The 23,811-nt window shown below is 38.4% G+C and overlaps 1 protein-coding gene across 1 annotated transcript in view; it reads left to right on the top strand.

Annotated features, from left to right (window-relative positions):
* The first annotated feature begins 7,695 nt into the window (after positions 1–7,695).
* The window catches only part of Gfral (GDNF family receptor alpha like), a 59,259-nt gene continuing 43,143 nt past the window's right edge, over positions 7,696–23,811 (top strand). The window contains 3 exon segments of the mRNA XM_063252420.1: positions 7,696–7,717; positions 11,614–11,748; positions 13,650–13,808. Coding sequence (XP_063108490.1) covers positions 7,696–7,717; positions 11,614–11,748; positions 13,650–13,808 — 316 coding nt within the window.

The following is a 23,811-nucleotide window of genomic DNA, read 5'->3' as shown; positions in this document are numbered from 1 at the left end:
AAACCAAATGGTGAATTTCTGGGACATTTAAGGAGTCAAAGAGAATACTTCCAAGGAAGATATTTTTAAAGTTACTTCAAGCTAAAATAACAAAAACAACAAAGACAGGTCAAGGAAGATGACATAAATGGCTGAGAAGCACGTATGCTTGCGAGGCCCTGTCAAAATCCATCATTTGTGTGATAGGATTAGTAGTAGTTGTAGAAAACAGGAAATTCAAGTGGGCTGTTTAAAGAAACTAAAATTTCCTTGTGTTTTACTTGCTGTCCAGAGGGGCCTGGGGCCCAGGGTATGTGTGTCTCAGTCTGAATGTGAAGCTCCTATGTTTGCAAACCCTTTTCTTGGAGAAAATTTCACTTTCAAGACTTTACCTGAGCAAGGTGACAGCCGAAGCTGCATTTGTGATGCCCAAATTATAGTGAGACGGAGAGGCAGAGAGGGAGAGAGAAAGACAAAAGAAGATATGCAACATCTGCCTTTCGCCCTCTTCAGAAGCTTTTCTGGAAACTTCAACCTACAAGGAAGGCCAAGAGGTAGAGGGTTTGAACTGAAATCACTGATACTTCAGATAAAATTAGGGAAAATAGTAACATATTGTTCCAATAGAAAACCATAAGACCCATCTACACTAGCACCGCAATTTCTGGAAGTGTTTAAACCATAAGGTAAAGTCTTTGACAACAGTGAGTAATACTTAAGCAAAAACTTCATAATGGTCTGAGACTAAAATATTTTAAATGATTTAAGATATGATCCTGGAAGTTGGTAGACAGTTACAGAATTAAGTGGGCAAAAAGAATTTCAACAAAACCAGTAAGAGTAAGAAAAATGTCATCATAGGGTGACTTCGAATAAAAATAACTGTATTGAACACTCCTACACCAAATGTAGTCACACTGTCTGCAACAGGTTTTTTCAGGACTGGAAGTGAGTAGCTTAGCTCAGTGGGAGGTTGCCTGCCTAGCACCTACCCAGCCCTGGGCTCGATCCTTACCACCTCAAACTGAAAGAGAGTATATTTAGAGATAAGGAAGCATGTAACCAAAAATCATGAGTAAAGGTATCCTAAGCAAATACAAACAAAAGCTAAGTAAGATGTTATTATTAAGCAAGTTAAAATTAAAAGTAAAAGTATCGTAAATACGTGTAAACCATTGTCACAAGCTTCTGTGAACTTGCAATAGTAAGAAATGAAGAAAATTTGAAAAATAAAGTTTGATAAAATACAGTTACCAGGCAACACTGATATATTTATCTCAAGAAGTACTATATGACAGTAGGATAATATATATGAGTTATGTCTGGTGGGTCTGGGATCTAGGGGTCCCCAGACTCACCCTCGTTGGGTCTGTCTCTCTCTCCAACATAGAAAGAGGAAGAGGAGTTAGAGAAGCCCAGTGCAAAGCAAAACTGATTAACCCTTGTCCTAACCCTGGTCCAACCCTAGCCCTAACCCTAATCTACCCTAGGGACTGCGTGAAGTGTTGTAAAGGTCCCCAAAGGAGGTGGTGGAGTAACAGGACTAACTCATGGGTGAGTGTGAGCAAGCAGCCCAGTTCTTAGAGAGCCTGCATCTCAGCCCCATGCCCCCTCAAAGGTTCAGTGCTTGACTGGTTATTAGACTTGGTGCTAGGGGCCAGGGCCAGGGAAGATTAGGGTTAGAGCTAGGGATAGGAACAGGGTTAGGACAAGGGTTAAGACCAATAGGGGTATTTAGAAAAGAAGCTTTTCTTCACTTTAAAGAGAAGGAATCTACTTAAAGTGGGGCTTAGGTGAGACAGTGTTGCAGCACAGAAGGTGTCAGAGTGTTTGTCTAAGATGACTGCACCAGTGTGTGAGACATGATAAAAAGTACAGTAAATGTTTAAGTATTAAAAATAATTATTATACTATAAAATGCATTGCCGTCATCACCTTCAGAACACTTGTTTCAGGTGTGCTTTCCCTGTTGTTCTTGCCACTTTCTGAAGCAGTAGTTTCCTGTCCCTTCTGTGTCCTAAATTGATTGAGTCAAGCCAGGAAGGCAACCTGAGTAACTCTGTTCTTCCCCAAGGTCAAAATACCAGAAAGATGAAAGTGTTAAAACTGTGTATACCGGGAGGTTGGTCTGAGGAAATTAATGGCAATGTGTCTTTTGCAGTAAGAAGTTTTCTTTCTTTTATTTTTAAATTTAATTTAAGCGTTCTGTTTTCTTAAGCACATTGTATGTTAATCTTCCAGGCTGCTTTTGCAACACTGATATTCTTCTGTTGGGATGGGGAAGGGATCTATGCCTCCTACCTCAACACTAAGCAGAACTTTCTAGTGGCCTCTAACAACAGACTGCAATGAAGTGGCACATGTGTGTTCAGGCTAATTCATAAAAGTCATGGTTTGAATTTGTCCCCAAGGACTCGTATGTGGGAAGCTTGGTCCTCAGGTCACCGGGCAGCACCTGCAGGGGGGACAGGGATTCTAGCCTTTCTGGCTTCCAAACTACATATGCAGACTCTTCCCTTGAGTATGCACTCCAGTCCCAATGCCACTGGGCCCTAGACCCTCACCAGAGGCCACACTGAGCAGCCGTTGATCCACTTCCAGAACTGTCTGCTAAATAAACTTCTTATAGAGGTGGCCAGCCTTGGAGATTTCATTGTAACAGCAGAAAAACTGAAGGGCACAGTCAGTAATTTCATCACTGACCTGACTTTCTTGGGACATGCACCATAGGGCAGAACTGGGGAGACACTGAACTCCCCTAAGTCACTATGGTACACAGACCATGTGGATACCCTGCAGAGACAGCATACTTTTAGTGGCTTGAGGTTTCCCAGGCATGGCAAGTAATGCAGAGGCTTTTAAGATCTTCATTCTGAAGTAATTCTGACTGGCTGCAAGCTATAGAGAGCTGCTGGGCAGGACCATCCAGCCATGCCCCTCAATTCCAGCCCCCTCAAAACAGCGCTGCTTGGGGGTGATGTTTACACATCAGTAACAGCTGCGGCAACAACAGTAAAACAAATGAATGTGGAACAAGGACGTAATTGCAAAACAGGCAGAAGAAAATTAAAAACTTCAAGAAAAGCTATAGAATGGTCCCCAAAAGTCAGGTTATACAGACACCATTAAATCAAACTGCCTTGAATCCTAGATTTTTATATAGTAATCCAACTATTATGGTAGTGTGAGCTGGGAAAAAAACAAGAAGCTACTATATCCTGCAATTACAGGAAGTCACCCTTCCACCCCTTGATTATTTTGCTTTGCTGCTTTGGAAGGTACATGACATCTTTTCTTGGTGATGATTAGCATATACAGAACCATCTAAAGTTAATATGAAGTGGAAAACAGAAAGCAGATAAGGAGTTAAGGAGATTAAAAGACTGAAGAATGCACTTTGATAGCTGGTTTTGACAGACCATGCTAAGAGGTGTCACCAGTTGCTGAAAATCAGATCTAACAGAAATTCCAGAACCACTTCAAAGCCAGATGCAGTAGTCCTGTTTTCAGACAAGAATGTTAGCTGCTTCATAGACAAAACCTTCCATGCCATACATTTACTAGAGATATGAAGCATGAGTTACCCTTACGGTTAACCCAATTGTAAATAAGATTCAGCTGTGAAAATTTTCAAATATACCTTGCCAAAGCAAGAGATAGCATGTTAGCCAGGCATAGTGGAGCACACCTGTAATCCCAGCAGTAGGAAGATTGCTGTGAGATTGAGACCAACCTGGGCTAAATGGTGAGTTCAAGGCCTGTCTGAACTTCATAGTGAAGCCCTGTCTCACAAAAACAAAACCCCAAGATAGTATGTTAAAGTAAAGGTGCGCTTCATGAACTGAAAGAAGGTCCATCTATCAGAACTTACATTACAGAGTTCATCAGTCTAAGCACTCAGGTATATGTCCATCATTAGCCAAACAGAGCAACACTTTTTCAGGCCAGATGGGCTGATATGACTGAGCATATTCATATGCTGAAGGAAGGCAGGAGTATGGCATGTACCTTAAGGAGAGTGATACATGGAGATTATCAATTATTATTAATCTGGTGCCACCAAATGTTTTTGTTATATAAAATCAGTTAAAGAACTAACCCTTCATGATTTAAATCCCTGTTCACCTACCCTTCTCTTATTGTCATATATACTTGAAAAAAATATAGTAGTTAGTAATGACATTTCTTTTTGTGAATTAATAAATTGGTAATAATATTAATACTTCCATATCCATGACCTGTTTTAATGTTAGTAAGATCCTAAGGATGGATCCATTTTTCAAAATTTATTAGATTGAAAGCCAGAACTGTATAGCAGTGATTCCCCCAAGGGCTGTATTAGTTTTATAGAGTATTTTTTATCCCTTTAGAGATCAGCAGTTTATCTTCCCCATAACAATATAGAGCATTGAAACTATTGTTTAATTCTAGCCTTTTCAATGGATATAGTTATATCGTATATAGACCACTGAATTGTATACCAAGTTCTTTGATAAATGGTATCAGCCAACACCAAATCACACACAAAACGATCGTTATGGTTTGTGTCTAGATGGCCCCACAAAGCCTCATGTGGTCACAGGTGGACCTTTTTTCAGAGATGGCTTAATCTACAGTGTGTCATGGATTCATGGTACAATGCTAGGTTAAGGATGGGTGATTACTAAGTCCGTCTATTGATTGGCTTGGCACTGCCCTAATCTTGGTAGTGTGGATACAATATAAGGGGCAGAAAAAAGCTTGTCTTTTTTCTTGCTTGCTTTGCTACCTTCTACCCACATGAATTATTCCTGCTCTGTGATGCCCCTCTGCATGCTACCTTGGTTCGGAGCTAGATGATTGTAGCTTGAAACCTCAACAGTGAGTCAAATAAACCTTTTTGCCTTTAACTTTGGGGATTGGGCATTTTGTCTGAGCAAGGAGAAAATTAATCAGCCCAGGACTCATCTTGGTTTTCTCCTCTTCTCTTGTTCCTCTGCCATCCAATATCTTTTCCTCGTTGAAACTATTTCTTAATTCAAACCTTATCAAGTTTCCGTCAGCTGGAGAATAACTATTCTTCTATCACATGATCTTCTGTAGCACTGACCACACAACTTTTTTTTTAAAGACCAAACTAGTTACTTCCTGTTTAACATTCATTGGAGCCTGATTTTACCTGTTCAATAGATTCTGGTCCCTTTTTTAGGTATAAATGTTACCCATAGTCATCTGGCCTGAGAACACATCTTAGATTCTTGTCTCCTTATTGTTTCTCAGTCTTCCCTGGCTGCCCTGTTTCCAAAGCACAGCCCCCTGCCATCAGTTAGCATTAGGATTAGCCCTGTGGTTAGTCCAGGGTGAGGTCATCAAATATCAGATCAGGTTGACTCAATTACATTGCACATACATTTTCCTGTTAAGGTGCACATGCAAAACAAAAAAAAAAAAAAAAAAAACCTACAAGTTTTTCCTTCTCCAAACCAAAAAACAATACCACATGTATTATTTTATTGCTCAATATCTTAGAACCGCATTTACAGTTCTTAAGCCAAGGGACACATCATCAGAACATTTTTTGTTCAAGAAGTGAGAATTTCAAGTTGACTCTAAGGCTGAGGCTGATCAGACTTCCTCTCCTCCAGAAGAGACTATTTTATAGAATTTTAAGTTGATAAGTACAAGGGGAATACAGGGAGAGTCAGCGAAAAGAAAGTGTTATTGAGTACAAAGTTTAAACAGCTTTATTTTCTGAAAGGAAATGTGTTTTTATAAATGGGTATTTGTCAATGCTGTGCTCTGGCTTTATTTTCACAGTACTTTCTTTCTTTCTTTTTTTCTTTCTTTCTTTCTTTCTTTCTTTCTTTCTCTTTCCTTCTTTCTTCCTGTTGTATTCCATTCTATTGGAACCCTAGTTAATATGACGCATGAAACCAGGGCCATTCCTTATCTCAGCTTTCCAGTCTTACATGGCAGATTTTAGTACACATTTGTTGAATATCTATTCTCCAGCTGCGAGGCTTAGGACCTGCTTTGGTTTGGATCTAGAATGGCCCCGAAAGGTCTCACACTCAGCAATGAGTTGGGGCCAGTGGGACTGGACCTGAAGGGTGCACTTTGGTTCCCCGTGGCCTCTTATCTCTCAGCTTTACTGCTGCCCCGGGTTGGGCATGACCCCTCCACCATGCCACTCACCTGCTCCAGCTGTGCACCCAGTCCTTTAAAAACCAGGGGCCAAAATGAACCCCTCCTCTGAGTTTCAGATGTCCAATATTTTCTCCTAGGCACAGGAAAGCCACCTAGTTCTGTGCATTGCCTTTAATTGCAGTAAAAACATTTCTTTCTGAGAAAATTAAGCAAGTAAGTGAGATAAAGGAATTATGAATGGGAAGTCAAGCAACTTTGGATGCTTCCATGTCAGCTGTCATGAGTTGTGAAGAGAAATCAGAGTTTGGGTTCTTGTCCAATTTCCTAGAAGAACAATTCTACTTTTTCTTTCATCTACATAGTTATAGCATTTTATTTGAAACATAAATATATTCAAAGTTACATAATTATCATTTAAAATTATAGAAATTGATGATTTTAGTATTTACTCTCACCTCTAGAATGCTCCGGTTCAATAGTCACTGCCATTTGAAAAGAGAATTGGGAGTATTATTTTCATTGACATTGACTAGGCTTTATTTATCTGCCATGTCTGCAAATTTGCTTCTGGCTCTGTTCTGTTCTATTTTTACTGAACTCATTGAAATTCAGTACTTCCTATGCTATCTTTGTCATCCCTAGAAATTACAGATATTTTTATCCAACCTTTTCACTTGTGCAAAAATATCTCCAATTAGGATTTATGATCATCACTATGTTGAAATTATAGTATTATTAGAACCATTTAGATCTTCATATTTAGTCTCTCACTAACAAAACATAGGTGTTACTTTACCATGAGCTTTTGATATCCAGACTTCAATATGATCAATTGTCTTTGTAATATTTTTAAAAATTTGCCTTGATAATATTCTGTTGGGAGCTCCCTGAGGAAAGTGCATAGATGACATTGCCTTAGTGAATGACTCTTATTTTGTGTGTGGTAAGCAGGTATGGCACCTTAGGTACCTCCTCTACCTCTGAGTGACAGGACCCAGCCTACCGGTCTAGTCTTCTCTGAGCCTTGCATTCAGTCTCTGTGGGTTACTACATTCCATATCTGCATTAACTCATTTTGACTTGGCTTATGTGGAAAAGCACAGTAGTAGAGGATATGAAACAAATTTAGAGTTTCAGTATCTTTAAAAGGAAAAATGATTAATTTCATTCATTATAATTCTTTTGCTAAATTATAACTAGGTCATTGGGTATAATCTAATTATTTGTAGACTCCTATGATATTTGTACACTTTGGAGATATTATTTGTGGACTTCTAACTGAAGAGGGGGAAAATAACTTTATGAATGTTCTGAGTGTGTGTTATTTCTCTTGGTTTGTGGACTTTCTTGGAAAAATAATATCCAAAATTAGCACACTCAGGAAAAATAATTAAATTTGAATATGATTAGGAAAGTTCGTGGCGCAGGAAAGGTTGGTGAGGAAAGAGTGACGTCATTGACGCTGTCTTGAATTGGTAATGACCGTAGGGATAGAAAGCAGGACCTGGCACCTTACGCTGGACGCTTCCTGCTGGGAAGGTGGCTAGACCAGCATCTGCCTGCTTCGGGGACGGCCCCAGGGTTTCTGGCATGATTGTGTTTATTTTCCTGGGTAAGTGAACTGTCTTTCTGGTGTACCTGAATTTATCACATGCTGACTCTTTGTAAACTGATTATGGTCCCATCTAATATGAGCTTATAATAAGAAATAATAACAAATTTATACTTTCAAAGAATCTAATATTCTTCAAAATGTATTACTTTACTCATTTATTTCTAACTTCATAGGAAATGTACAAGGTAAGAATTACTTCAGCTACTCAAATTGTGTTTCATTGTAGAAATAGTTCATAATTCTGAGTTATTATTGGGATTTATAAAATCATACATGTGCTAAAATTTTTTGGAAATGAAACCTCCCATATTTACACATTAAAAGATAACAAATTTCATATTAGCATCTATGTTGTTTGGAAGTTAAATAAAACAGAGATCAATTTAAACCATTCAATTTACTTCATTTTCAACTTCTCACTTACTGACTAGGAGTCATTTAGTAAAGTAAAATAATACCATATCAAATGCTTTATATTTTGGTCAACTTTTATGGAAATACCAGTTTATTTCTCTGATATTAGATATTATGAATGTAATATAACAAAATGGAGAAAAAGAATTCATTTGCATTTAACATAGAATATGTGAGCATCTGCTCTATGTGTAATTAGAGAAATATTTATGTATATACTATATTTATGTATTCAACAACATTTTGAGAGTCTATGAACTGAATTCAGGATAAAAGAAAGCAGTGATTATAAAACTGGATATTAATAGATATATCTGAGGGTTCTTTGCCTTAAGCTAATAGATAATAATAAAAAAAGGCATGCCTGACAGCAAGACAATAGGGTAGATTATTTAAAATCATGTTAAATTAAGAAGGAAAATAAATGAAGTAGAAAAAATTAGTTTAGAAGGAAAATAATCCTTTCATTTTTTTTCTTTGGATTGAATAACAGTTCCACAATGTTCCAAAATTTTGCTTCTTGTACTAATTTACAAAATATTTCCTTAATTCTTCCATTGATTTCTAGTATTTCCTCATTCTTATTTTTACAATACAGAGAAATTTAAAAGATCTTAAGTTCTGTGCATCAGGCAGTAGTATAACAAAACATACAATAATTACAGCCACCTACGACTTCTATTGGGAAGTCAAAGGCCTTCGTTTCCATTGTGACCTCTAAGTCAATCTTAAAGCCAGGCTGAATGAAGGAGAGAATTCACTTTTAACTTCATTAGGACCAAAATATTTCTCACACTGTATTCTTCACAGTTCTTGTTAATATCACATAAACAGTCCTGTGATAAGGGCAGTTTCTCTCGTCAAAGAAATCGAGGAAGCAGGGAGTGATTTTTCTAAACTTAGAGCACTTAATATACTAATTAATTGTGTCCATCTTTGGTGGGATGACCTACTGGGCAGCATTCTTCATCTTATTAATATTAAAATATAACTTTTTTCGGTGAGCATTTCAGAAGAATTTCTGGAAAATCTTGAGCTAAAAAGTTTTTCTAGGACTTTCAAAAAGAGAAAACAGTTTTTCTGTTTATGAGTGGAATATTAGAAAATATTGATTGTTTTACATTCTTGAGAATTCCTAGCCTAAATTTTAGTTCAAAGCAAGAGAGAATCAAGTTGTCCATAGAAAAGGAAGAATAAGAAAGACATGATAACAGAGCTTAAAATACAGTTTAATAGATTTTATTTTAATCTATCAAAGAATGAATTTTTGCACAGAAAATGCAAAAAGGACAATAGGAAAGGCATCATAACCGAACCTAAATTAAAATATGTTTTAATAAAGATTAAGAGACTCTTAAGAAAAGCTCACTGTGGCAAGAATACAACAAGTGGATAAACATCAAGAGCTCTAGAAGAGATTGTTGTCTGATTAATCATTGTTCACTGCTAAGCACGATCTCCAATCCCACCTGGTAAAGGACAAAAAGTTTGGCTCGCAGTTAACTGGCTGCCAAGCAGAAGCACCTCGATGTACGCGTGGTAGAGCAGAGCTACTTAGCCCATGGTGGCCAGGGACAGAACAGCCAGCAGTGCCTGAGAGGAAGGGACGAGGGCCCACACAGCACATGAGGTCACACCTCCACGTGGACACACCTAGACGTGTGCTTAACTAATCCCCTGGGCTGCTCCCAAGCTAATCAAGTTGACAATTTGCTTTATCACATCCCATCACTTGCCAACTTGACAGCCAAATACATCTCCTTAGATCATAATTAATCACCAAATGAACCCAATACGAAGTTAATAATATCAGCCAATATGATACAGTAATCTTGCATACAACCTAAAGGCAGTAATCCCTTCTCCAAAGTCTCAACAGTCTCAGCAGTTTTCAAAGATCAGAGTGAAAGACTTCTGAGATTCCAGGCAAACTCTTAACACCTTTAAATGAAATCAAGTTATATGAGTGTGATCAGTAATGGCACTGATAAACTATGCCATTCCAGAACAAAAGAAGAAAGGGATAAAAAATAATCAGACCAAAGAAGACCAAAAGTCAACAGGCAAACATTAAGTCTTACCAGATATGTCTAGTGCTTGGGGCACACAATCAGTTCCACAGGAGACCTTTTCTAAGGAAGCTTCCCAGGGATCTGTTCTCAAATGAAAGTTTGATACTTTTGTACTCTTTGGCCTTTTATGGGTAGGTTCTTGCTGTTTTCTGAGTTTCCCTCATATCTTTCCTCTTGTCTCGGTAAAAAGAACTTGTTCTCTTTTTCAGTAGTCTAATCTTTTCAGCAATCACAATTCAATTTTACAAGGTTGCTCTTAAGCCAATATTTAAGTTTTTAAAAATTTTCTACTCTAATTTTTTCTTATTACCCCTATAATTTGGATTTAAAAAGTCAGCTATACCCATGGCACAGCCTGAATGTTGGGCTGCTTTGAAATTTCCTCCAGCAAATCAGTTATTCGCTGTTCTTAATCTCAGCTTCCTGACATGCCTTGGCACATGGGCAAAAATGTAGACCATCTTTTTTTATTTTTTTTTTACCAGAATATAACTCAGTTGACCACTAATCTATCTCTCCAAAGAATCCTGACTCCTAAGTGAAAACTCATCAACCTGGTATTTATCACCCAAATTCTTATTGATGCAGAGTCTTTTGAGCAGAAGTGACTTGACGGGCCCTGCTGCAACCTTCTAGTCTTTCTCCAGCCCATATCTCTACATTCCTCCAGAACCATTCCCAAAGGGTTCTAGGCAGTATGACTAGGTCCAATCCCAACAAGAATCTTGCTTCTTTGGACCCGATTTTCTATATTAGTAATTTTTCCATTCCCTGGGATATAATATCTGATACCCACAATTTAAAGGAGGAGAAATTTAATGTGATTTGTATTTTCAGGGGAGTTAGTCCATGTGGCTTGCAACCAAGTCAAGAACATCATAGCAAAAGGATATGGAGTAAGAAAATTGCTTAGGAAGGATCCAAGGACCAGTCATAGTATCTGAAGTCAAGCCTTGATGGCCACCTCTGACATACACAGAAATATGCTTATCTGTCCTGTAGGAGACTCCTAAGTAAATCAAGTTGACAGAATCAAGATTAATTACCACTATTACCAATGAAAGAGATAGTATCAAAATCAAGTAAGTCCATAAGATGACTACTGGCAAAAAGAAAGCCTTGAAAGTATGAAACAGGACACTAAGGAAGTGACTAGATATAACTGAAGAATAGTACTCATAAATAATAAATTAAGGAGTGAATGAAAGAGAAAAAATGCAGCTTATGTAAGAATGTTGCATAAGAAAAATACAGATTAAAAGCTAAAGGAAAGATTAAGACTCACTTCTTTTACAAACATTATTTCCTATAATTCAGCTTTTATTAGTTGTAGCTGAGGTTTGGAGAAAATGGACACCAAGTTGTCACACTGAAATTTGTCTTCTTGTTATTCTTTTGCTGTTCAAGCTATGGGACTCAGCTCAGAAAATAAATCTGCTTTTCCAAACAACGACTGTGCATATCTAAGGCAGCAATGCCTCCGTGATGGAACTCCATGTAAACATGCTTGGAGAATAGCGAAAGATGCCTGCAACATTTCAGGTACAGTTATCTGCTAAAGTGATAGGAGCTGACTTCTTTTTACAAAGATAAACATAAAATTTCATAATGACTAACACAATTCGAAAACAAAAGCTAGTTTTTCTATAAATATCTTATTTAATCAGCGTTTAGTTGATTCACCTTCAATCACTGATTAGGGTATTTAATTACAAAAGAGTATTACTTGCTTTTACTGGAACCTGATATATTGAGACTGAGGGCAACTTCGTACAACATTTCAGGTAATTTTCTTGCATATCTCATGTGGATAATATTACAATTATACTAGTGCTTCTCAGAATAAGAGAAAAATATTTTCCAAGTAAAATATCATTTTGCTTATACACAAATTTTTCAATAAATAGCAAGAATACTAGTGATTATATTATGCATATATATTTGAATAATATATTTTATATTTTTGCAACATATACACTATTTTCCATTCCAAGTTTACTGAGAACAAATTAAAGAGTATTTTTACTTTTACTTTATCATGTATTCCAAACATTTGAAGAAGGATTCATGAGAGTGTGAAGACTGAAAGATGACTAGTATTTATTTAAAAATTACATATGAATATTCAAGTAACTGAATAAATACTGAATAAGAGGGTGATAGACTATTAATTAAAGATAGATACAGTAAAGTAATTATGTAGCAGGCCATTGTTCTAACATTGTTACAACAAAATTATTCAAAACAGTGCTGTAACATGAAAAATCATCCAGTATTATATGAATATTATAACTATCAAAATCTGGTGAACTTTATGGAACTATAAGGGAAATTTAGAAAGAAAAATAAAAATGTTTCTCCTATGGTTTACTCTGTTTTTCCATCTTTTTTATGCTCATGATTCTCTCCTATGCATTCTTGATTCCTTTACCTTTCATTGCCTTGGGTTAAAAATCAGAAATTTGTGGTTCTAGCAATGCCAGGGTGCAGTGTCCCGCAGAAGGCTTTCTGCCCAACGGCCTGACTTTGTGAGACCGGAGATGCTGAAAAAGGAGGAAGTTTCTCCTTTTCTCTGCCTCTGGTACAGGACATGGAATATTTTCACTCGAAGGAAAATCATAGCTATGTAGCCCAATAATATTGTACTGTAGGAAAAATAATTTCAAAGCTATGCTTTCCTAAAAGTAACACAATAGTTTTAAGATAAGGACAAAAAAATGACCAAAAAAATCTGTTACGTGATTTGATGATGAGACTCCTTGCTGTATTTTATGAATCATTTTAAAGTTTGCATTGTGAAGTTTTGTTTATATATTTTCTTATATGACCAGAGAGTCATTTGCAGTAAACTTCAGTAATATTTTCATGATAATTTCATGCATGGATATGAAATAGAAATATCTTCAAATGCACAAATGAAATGAACTCAAGTAGTTTGTCGAGAATAATGAATGAAATAAAACTAGAAAAGTATGATTTTTGAAATTAAAATGGAAAAAGAAATATTGATAGTTACAACAACTTTTTCATTTCTTTAATAAAATGTGTTGAGTGCTTTCTAAGTGCCAGGATCACTTTGTTTTTCATAATCAATCTAGTGTCACCTACACATTTTTCAACATAATCTTTGAATGACACACAAAATAAAAAAATAAAATTGCTCAACTGACAAAATATCTAGAGAAATAAGTCACCTTGCACAAGGGCATCTCAAGCATAGTGACAGCAAAACTTGCCATCCTCTTTAGGGACAAAGATATTTTACAATGCTGAATGGTTCTCATGAAAAAGTACATTAAAAAGTCACTTACGTGAACAATTTTCAGCAACCCTGAATGATATTATCACACATATGGATACTGACACATTAAAAGCATTTCAGGGAAAAAACACTAAAATCATACTCAAATTAGCATGTGAAGTGCTTGCTGTATCTTTATGCAATCCTGGTGACTCCTGTGCGGTAACTGATTTATCACTCTGTAATTTGACCATCCAGTCCTTGGTGGAATGCAGTTTCCAGTTTAAACAGTGTGTCTGCACTGACGACCTTTATTGTACTCTGAACAAATTTTTTGGAATAAAATGCATCAGTAAGTCAGGTAATACCTGTTGTCTTATTCTTCTTACAAAGCTAAATCCTGCGAGATTGTGATATCTTATTCTGTTCTTCTGTTACTGGGTTTAAATGTGTAGCATTTTGTTGATATACCTTTGTCCATGCAGGATGTTGACTTGTTCTCTTTTCTTATAATTTCTCTGTCTGGTTTAGTTGTCTGACTAATGGTAGCCTTTTAAAATGAATTGGGAAGTATTTCCTTTCCTTATATTGTGTGGAATAGTACACAAAGAATTGTGTAATCTTTTCTTTCTATTATTGGCTTGATTAACCACTGAATATAACTTAGTACTCTTCATTAAAATTTTAAATATAAATTCAATAAGCTGAACTGATATAGTAGTGTTCTAGTTATCTAATTCTCTTGGGTGAGCTTTGGTTGTGTCTTTCATTTACATTGGAAGTTTTAGCTTCCGTGTAACCATTTCTTTAGAATTGCTGTGTTTCTAATAAGTTGCTGTTAATACCATTTAGTTGCTCTTTAAAACATCTCTAGAGGTTATTGTGAGGTTTTTTTCTTTCATTCAGATATCGACAGTTTACATCTTCTCTCTTTTTCTCTAATTTGTTCTTTATTTTTTTTTTCTTTACACAAATACTTGGTTTATTACTACTTGAAGTCTAACATTTCAGTACATTGTCAAGTCTCACTAGTATCCATCAATAAAAGTACAGAAAATAACTTTATAAACCTATATTATGAATCTCTTTTAATATTGACATATGAAGCTAATTATTATTTTACTGCTTTTACTTTATTTTTTATTTAAAGGAAAAAACAAAACAGAAAAAGGGTAGAAATAAAACAGAATTTCAAAATAACACTAAGAAATCACTAGTTGATAAATTACATATTATTATCTTAAAGGTAGTTGTTCAAACTACAAAATCAAAGCATAAAAAATGGACAGGCAATCAAAGAATGACAGTGCAAACCATTCTGTTCAATGATCCAACAAAAACTTAGTGATTATCTGTCTCCATAAGATGGGCTAATTAGCATAATCGCTGCACGGGCTGAACCACAGGGACATGTGACAGGCTAGGTGAGGAGAGATGGAAACTCAACTACTAAATAGAAACTTAACATTAGATGGTTGTTGTCTTATTAACATAAGATGATGGCCAATTTCGGGGTTTCCCACAGGATCCCTTTTACTTTAAAATATAAGAGGCTGCATCCTTGAGGAGACTGTGCCTGTCTTGGGTCAGGACTCTTTCACACGGGGCCAATTCTGCCTTATCCGTCATTGGAGGCAGGGCAGCAACAGGCCCAGCTCCTGTCTTAGGAGACAGTTGGTTAGCACATGTGAGGTCCAGTTGCCCATCTCTAGCTATGCAGTATATCGCACCAAGGTAAGAGAAATGGGGCAGACAGCATGCTTTCACAAGGCATTAATCATCAAATGATTTAGCAGGCTCTGTGTAATTTTCTCTCTCAGCCATTTCAAGCCTGTGGTAATGGACCTGTATAGGTTGCATTTTTATGGCATCCACCTGTTGTTTGTCAAAAACCATCAATTTATTTAAAAGGAAAGGGCCTAATGAAAGTAAAATTAACAGTCCAAGTAATGGTCCGAGCAAGGGAAGAAGATAAGGCAGGATTCCATTCCAGGAGCTCCAGAGAGAGCTTTCAAATAGCTCTCTTCTTCTTTTTACCATGTCTTCTTTTAGTCTCTTAATTTTGTCTCAAACAATGCCGGACTTGTTCACATAGAAGCAGCAGTGTTCCTGTAATGCCAAACAGATCCCTCCCTGCTCTGCCATTAGGAGGTCTAACCCCTACCTCAGCTAATCAATCTATTTGATCTTGACTGTCCTGAAGAGTACTAGACAATGCCTGATCATCAGTAAGCTGACTGTAAAGTTTGTTGCACTGCGACTCCTAGTCCCACAGTCCCTGTCGCCAGGGCTGCCAAAATCCCTAGTCTTACCAGCAGGGGAATAAACTGCACTTCTCTCTTAGTATGACCTGTAATGTAATCAAGACTGGAAATGGGAACAGGCTCATCTCCAGATATAACATCTATGTTAGGTAGTAGGGTAGCCATGACACACAACCCTGTCCAATTGGCAGCTGATGTGAAAGCCAAGTTTCTCCCACAGACAAATATTTGTCCTGTAGTCGGACAAAGAGGGGTGGTCCAGTTAATTATAGAACTGCAATTAGTGAAGGTGACAAACCCAACATCAATGTCAGAGGTATCGTTATGAAAACTTCCCTGTAGGCAGAGGAAATCTCTGAAACCTACAGGCTGCACTCTAAAGGGGAGGCTGGCACTACAATTAAGATTTGCAAAGTTATGTGGGGTGAAATCTGAGGGAATAGTGAGGGGCATGGATGTGCCTAGGGTCATGCACAGCCAGCAGCCTTTAACCAAATCAGGGTTAGAAACTTTAAGGGCTATATAAGTGGCTTCTAAGATATCTAAGTTCTGGGTATCTAGATCTATACCTCTCTACTTGGGGAGAGCCAGGGGATGATAATTTATCTTGGGGAACATTTGTTCTATAATTCGCTCTATGTGTTTTTGTACTTGAAGTTCTCTAACCTTGTCTTGGGGTCTGCCACCATCTGAAATGTGTATCAGGGTTACCTTGCTCCAGAACACTGGGCTACCAATTGTGCCACTGCATGAGGCCTGGGCATATTTTGAATTTCCTAGGACTTATGGGATGCTGGACCCCTTGCCTCCAAAACTTCCAGCATTAGGTCTTTGAAATATGGCAGTGAAATAAGTCTGATTATCTTTTCCCATGCATTCCTGCACTGAGTCATAGCAGGAAGAATGCGTCTCTGTTTTGTAAGAACATTTTTCGGGGCATAACCCTGGTTGGCTGTTGGGTATCACATGAAACTTGACATAGCGCCTCCAGCTTTGGCTCATTCCGCCTGTGACAGTTGGGCAGGTGGGAAGGTATGCTATCTTGTCCCCACAATCTGTCTGTTGAGAGTATGTGTATACTTTAGTATTGCCTATTTGTGTACCATAAGATTGGCCTGTGCCTCCTGTGACATGCAAGGCAAGGCCTTTGTTATATTTATCACAGGTAAAACCTCCTCTGCAATCACAGGGGTTACCATACAAGTGCCTTTGTAGTTGTTCTTTGCTTATAGGAGGTCCAAGGCCACCATGTGAGGTCAGCAGTAGAGCCATCAAAATTCTCAGTGGAAAGGATCCAGATTTTCAGTTCCATCATCTAAAAAACAAGGGATGGGAAAAAATCTCTCAGGGGGCATTATCATCCCTGGAGTCATCCAGAACATTATCCTCTATTTGTTGCACTTGATGTTTTGTTTAACCAATCATTCTGGTAGCCATCTTGCAGATTTCATCTCTTTAGAGTATATGCATACTGATTGTTGTCCCCAGATAAGACTGGGTCTGACCATGCCATGAGTTAGTCAGGGCGTCTCTACAAGTATAGAAGCAAATTGCTTTTGTGTTTCAGTATGCCAAAAATGGGTGGCTGCTGATTGTCTGGTGGCATCCAAATTTAAAAAATTAAGGATGAATAGGCATGAGATAGAATATTTTTAGGTGACCCCCTTGTGGGGTACCATTCCCTCTTTTTTATTTTATCAACCGTGAGTTTTAGGGAGAGATGTGCCCTTTCAACTATGCCTTGACCTTGAAGGTTATAAGGTATGCCTTTTATATGATGAATATTAAGATGGTGACAGAAATGGGTGAAAGCAGAACTAGCATATCCTGGGTCATTATCAGTTTTTAATTGCAGTGGGCATCCCAAAACAGATAAGGTAGTTAACATATGGCTAATAACATGTTTGGTGGCTTTACCAGTCTGGGAAGAGGTATAAATGAAACCACTAAAGGTATCTATAGTAACATGAACATATTTAAGGTTGCCAAACACAAGAATGTGGGTGACATCCATTTGCCATAACGCATTGGGGATTAGTCCTTTGGGATTAACTCCAAAGTGTGGAACTGGGAGGTGTGTGGCACATTAGGAGCAATTGTTTACTGTCTGTCTGGCTTGTTCTCTAGTGATCTCATGCATAAACCGGAGGGTCTGGGCATTGAGATGGTGTAATTGATGACTCTTTTGTGCTGAAGTAACATTATCATCGTGATCACTGGAGCTAGCGTTAGTTAAAGTACAAAGAAGAGCTTGTGCTTGTGGTCGAGTGGCCAGGTCTGCCGCATGATTACCATCAGCCAGAGGTCTTGGTAACCCAGAGTGAGCATGTAGATGTCTGATAAAAAAAAAGTCAAGTTCTTTTTATAATAAGCATCTGTACTTGCCTAAACAAGATCTCCAGTGTTGGAGGCACTTTTGATTTGACCAGCTGTTTCTAGCAGGGGCACAGAGTGTGCAATATAAGCACTGTCAGTATATAAATATATGGGCTTATTGGGAAATCCAGAAAGGGCTACAGTGGCAGCATGCAACTCTGTGATCTGGGCTACTGCACTGTTTGTTTGGAAGGGTACAGTTTGGTTTTGAAAAACATAAGCTGCTAAGCCAGTTGAGGAGCCATCAGTAAATACTAATAAAACATTTTTTAAGGTTTGAATAACATGACCATAGAGAAGACAAACGAATGCTTATTGGCAAATTCAATAAGCTTGTCCGGGGGATAATGGTTATCTATAAGCCCTGTGTAGGAGGCAAGGGCAATGGGCTAGAATTCAGTTGTTTGCATGAGCCAATTAATCTGTTCTTTGGTAAAAGGCAGTATGATCATATCTGACTCCTTACCAAAATAACATTTTCCTTGTTCTCTTCACAAGAGAATGAGGGTAGACATAGCCTGATAATAGGATTCAATGACCTTTTTAGGTGTTGCTGGCAAATGAACCCACATTAACGATTCTGTCTGCCAGGAAACAGCAGTTAGAGAGAGAGTAGTCTTGCATATGATAAATTTCAAGGGTCTACCATAATCTATAAAGGCAATGGTCTGGGACTGAATGGCCTGCTCAACAGTATGTATTGTTTGCTTTCCTTCTGGAGAGAGTTTGCAAGGGGATGTAGGGTCAGGATTACCATGTAAGATATCATAAAGGGGTTTTAACTCACTCACTAATTTTTACGTAGGGCATGAGCCAGTTAATATCTCCAAGAAGTTTTTGAAAATCATTTAAAGTCTGAAGTTTATCTAGCCTCAATTATATCTTCTGAGAAGAAATCTGAGGTCTCCTCATTTGAAAACCCAAATGTGTGTATAGATTGGTGAGTTGAACTTTGTTGGGGGCTATCTCAAGTCTTCTATCCTGTAATGCAGCCTGTAATGCATCATAGCATCTTAAAATTCTTTCCCCATTTTTTTCCAGCTATCAAGATATCACCCATATAATGAATGAGCTATATTTCTGGCCAGAGGTCTCTCACAGACTGTATTGGTGAAGCAACAAAAGACTGGCATAGGGCAGGGCTATTGGCCATATGTTGTGGCAGGACTCACCATTAGAATCTTTGCACAGGGGCTCTAAAATTAATAACTAGTAAACTAAAAGCAAAACATTTTTGATCATCTGGATGCAGAGAGATAGTAAAAAAGCAATCCTTGAGATCTATGACAATTTAAAAATAGTCCAAAGTTATAGCAACAGGAGAAGGGAGGCCTGGCTGTAAGGCTCCCATCAAGACCATAGTCCTGTTTACCTCTCTAAGACCTTGTAGCAATCGCCATTTCCCTGATTGCTTTTTAATGACAAAGATGGGAGTGTTCCTTGGGGAATTACTAGAAACTATATGGCCTGCTTCAAGCTGTTCCTGCACCAGCTGTTGTGCAGCCACTAACTTTTCAGAGGTGAGAGACCATTGATCAACCCATACAGGCTCCTCTGACAGCCCATAATTTTCTCTGCATGGATTGCAGGAGAGTCAATGGCCCCTATGCAAAATGGCCCAAACCAGCTTGGTCTGTCTTTGGTACAGTCTCTATGGGCTCTGTCATTCCTGTATTATTTTTTCCAAGGCCTATACCAGGTGAATAACCACTATTTAACATTTGAGCAGTGACAATGGTACTTGGGCTACCCATAATTAACCCCATTTGTGCCAATAGATCTCTACCCTAAAGATTTATTGGTAATCCAGCTATGACATATGGCTGTATTGTGCCTTGATTGCCCTCTCTGTCCTTCCAGGTCATAAGTTTTGAACTTCTCTCTGGGTTTTGGTTTTGACCTATGCCTTTTAAATGAGTCATGGTAATATCTAAGGGTCAGGTCAGAGGCCAGTCTTCCTTTTTAACAATAATAACATCTGCACCCATAACTGTAAGGCTGGAGAATTCTTTACCATCTAGCTATAATGACATAAGGGGTTTCTGAGCGGAAATTGCTTCTGCCCAAAAGACATCTGAAGATCTAGATCCTTTATCATCTTGTTGTTGGGAGATTATTTTATTAGTGGTTTGAATTAAAGGCAAGAGTAGTAACTGAGTGAACCTTTGTCCATTAGTGAAGGTAGTAATGTATTTAGGTAAGGATGCCATGACCTTTATTTCTCTAGAATAATCATTATCAATTATGCCTGGAAAACCCTGTAGTCCATTAAGCATTGAGCTGTTGCATCCTATTATCAGGCCAAATGTATTCTTTGGTAAGGGCCCAAAAATTCCTGTAGGGAGGGCTGGACCCCCATCTCAGGGGTTAATACTGTGTGGGTGGTGGAACTGAGGTCCAATCCTGCACTCCCTCTTGTGGAACTAGAGAGGTCTGAGATGGATTGCTGTTTGCTGGAACAAAGCTGTCTGCCCCAAAGATTTGTTTGGGTTTGGGGGCCTGGGGCTGCCCCGATTCCCATTTCCCTGCAGTGGAGGCAACTCTTTTCTGTTAACATACCTTTTAGATTTGCATTCATTTGCCCAATGGTATGGTACCCTCTCTTACATCTAGGGCATAATCCTGGTGCTTTGGCTTTTGCATTGACATTGGAATCTCTATTTTTGGAGTCCTCTTTGCAGTTCTTTGCAAAATGACCAGTTCCTCCGCCTGTAAAACATTTTTGTTTATTTCTTTGAGATAAGAATTGTTTAACTGTAAACCCTTGCAAGGCAGCAGCCATAACAAGGCCTTGTTGGTAAGCACTTCCAATGTCAGAGCAAAGGCGTATATATCCTGTCAGGTCTGTTTTCTTTTCATGAGATCTAATAGCAGCCTGACAGGCACCATTAACATTTCCAAAGGCTAAAATTGCTTTACAAAATCTGTACCTGCATCAGCATGGCCAAAGATTCTGCCAGTGGTGGTAATCAAACGATCAACAAATTCTGAGAAAGTTCCATCGGGCCCTTGCTTACTGCTCCTGAGAGTGGAGCTCGCATTGCCCTTTGAAGGCAGTTTTCTCCATGCTCGAGTAGCTGCCATTTGAATTTCAGCAAAGAGCACTGGATGAACTGCATTGAGGCATCTTTATCTGCATAGGCACCTTCTTCCGTTAACATATCAAAGCTCCACCCATTGCCAGCTTGTGTATTACACCTGGTGGTATCTTTGCAATTCTCTATATATTCTGATTTCCATAAAAGATAGTGCCCTCCCAATAAGGTTGCTTGGGCCATTCCTTGCCAATCGATAGGTATAAGCCAATTGTGGGCCAAAGAATCCAAGACAGCAAGAGTATACGGGCTGTAGCTCCACACTGTGCCACTGCTGCTTTTAACTCTTAACTGTTTGAAATTGAAACCGGTGTAGTTGTGGACAGGCTGGTCTTCTGCATTTCTTGTTTCAGTCACAGGGAAAGCATCCAGCTCCAATATGGGGTCAAGCCAGGGGGTAAAATTAGAAATCATGCCCCTGGGCGGGGGGGGGGGGTGTCACTAAGTGGGAAAAATCCCGGACTCTGGGATTTCTGTCACTATTCATTTTGAACTTCACTGTTTTTAGCCTTTCTAATTCGGTTATTAAATGCTGACATTCTTTTTCCAGTTCAATCTGTTCTTTTAAAAGTTCAATTTGGTCTCTTAATTCCTTCCTAGGATTGAAAGCTGGACATTCTGGAGCAGGGGTGGTAGGGCCATTATAGTATGGAGGAGGGCGTGGGGTGAAGGCCACACTGAGGGCCTTGTCTTCACAGGCCACTTGGGCAGGGCTGAGCTGCAGTGTGCTAAGCCTTGAGGGGTTGGGCATTAACTGGCCAATTATGACTATAGTATTTTGCGGCCTCTTCTGCTAGACTATTCCAGTCCACATTGTCCTCATCTGTGTAAGTCACTAAAGGTAGCTCAGGGTAAAGTTGGTTTTGGCTGGGCTCCCTCTAGGTCATAGAGAATGGGTTTTTGGCTTGGAGGCATGTCAGTCTTTGTCTGTTTCCTTTGTCTTTGTTCTCCAAGGCACTGTTTACCTCCTCATTATCACTATCAAAGGACATAAGGTCCTGTCTCTTGGTCCCTTCTGTTTGTTTAGTTTTGCTTTTAAGATTTTCTCCTTGTAATATATTTTCACCCTTTTCAACAACATTAGCAATTATCAGATCACTTTGTTTCTGAGATAAAATTTCATCTATTAAGCCCCAGTAATGAAAGGCAGTTACTGGGATGTTTTCAGGTCCAAAAACATCATAGTAATCTCTAAATGCAGAATCAACCTTTTTCATCATTTGGAATCGATCATCCCTTCAATAGGAAACCAAGGACAAGCTTCTTTTGTAAATCAAAATATTGACGCAATTGCTTGATTTTAACCTTTACTCCTGGCACCTTTAAAGCCTTTCCTAGACTTTCAACAAAAATCTCATGCTGGCTCACTTCTTGTCCCATAATCACTGTTCACTTACCGAGGTTCAGAAAATGCACCAGGCTCCTGCATAGTCTTTTCCTGTATTCTCAGAATTTTCTCCATCCTGTTTTTGTGCCGGCCTCTCAAACAGAGTCCCTCACTGGATCCCCCATTCTTGGGCCCCACGTTGGGGTGCCACTTGTCCAGATCCGTGGGTAAGTCAACGGAGACCCTAGAGGGGGAGTGGGGGTTTGGGAGAGACAAGAGACACAAAGAATGGAGACAAGACTGTGGTCTGATCAAGTCTCGTTTATTCAAAGAAGGAGTAACGAATATATAGGGTATTAGGGAGGGAGCTGAGTTCTGACACATCAGCAGGTAACTTAGCAACAGTGGAAGTTCTAGCAACACCAGAGGCTACAGGGTGATTCGAATCTCCCATGCACAGGCTCATAAGGCAGGTTAATTAGCATAATCATTGCATGGGCCAAACCACAGGGGCATGTGACAGGCTAGGTGAGGAGAGATGGAAACTTAACTATCAAATAGAAACTTAACATTAAGATGGCTGTTGTCATATTAACGTAAGATGACAGCCAATTGCAGAGTTTCCCACAATTATCTATCTTACACACTTAAATATACATACACTTATATCCTTTAGTACACTTCCCTTCCCTTTCACTTTTACAATAGCTATGACACATTTCAGATGTTATTACTCTTACAGTGTTTATTACCTTTTACACTAGAGAAACAATTTGATATTTACCAATATGATTATTTATTTCACTTATAATAGTCTCAAATTGCCTCCATTTATCTACAAAAGCCTCAAGATCATCCTTTTCATAGCTGAGTATTATTCCATTGTATAAAATTACCACATTTTTTCATCCACTCTGCAGTAGATGGGCATTTTGGTTGTTTCCAAGATTTAGCTATTACAAATTGTGCTGCTATAAGCATGGGTGTGCATATATCACTGTGACATGACCTTGTCAGTTTTTCTGGGAAATTACCCAGGAGGGGAGTAGCTGGATTGAATGAGATTTCCAATCCTAGACTTCTGAGAATTCTCCAAACTGATTTCCATAGTGGTTGCACCAGTCTACACTCCTACCAACAGTGGAGTAGTGTTCCTTTCCCCCCGCATCCTCACCAACATTTGTTATCAGTTGATATTTTGATGGCAGCCATTCTTTCTGGAGTGAAATGAAATCTCAGTGCTGCTTTAATTTGCATTTCTTGAATGACCAGTGATGGTGAACATTTCTTCATGTATTCATT

The sequence above is a fragment of the Cavia porcellus genome, unplaced genomic scaffold, assembly GCF_034190915.1.
Source record: "Cavia porcellus strain 051 isolate PalLab524CR breed Dunkin Hartley unplaced genomic scaffold, mCavPor4.1 scaffold_7, whole genome shotgun sequence".
NCBI classification, from domain to species: domain Eukaryota; kingdom Metazoa; phylum Chordata; class Mammalia; order Rodentia; family Caviidae; genus Cavia; species Cavia porcellus.
Note: the sequence above shows the minus strand (reverse complement) of the source record. Positions and strands in the feature narration are given on the sequence as shown.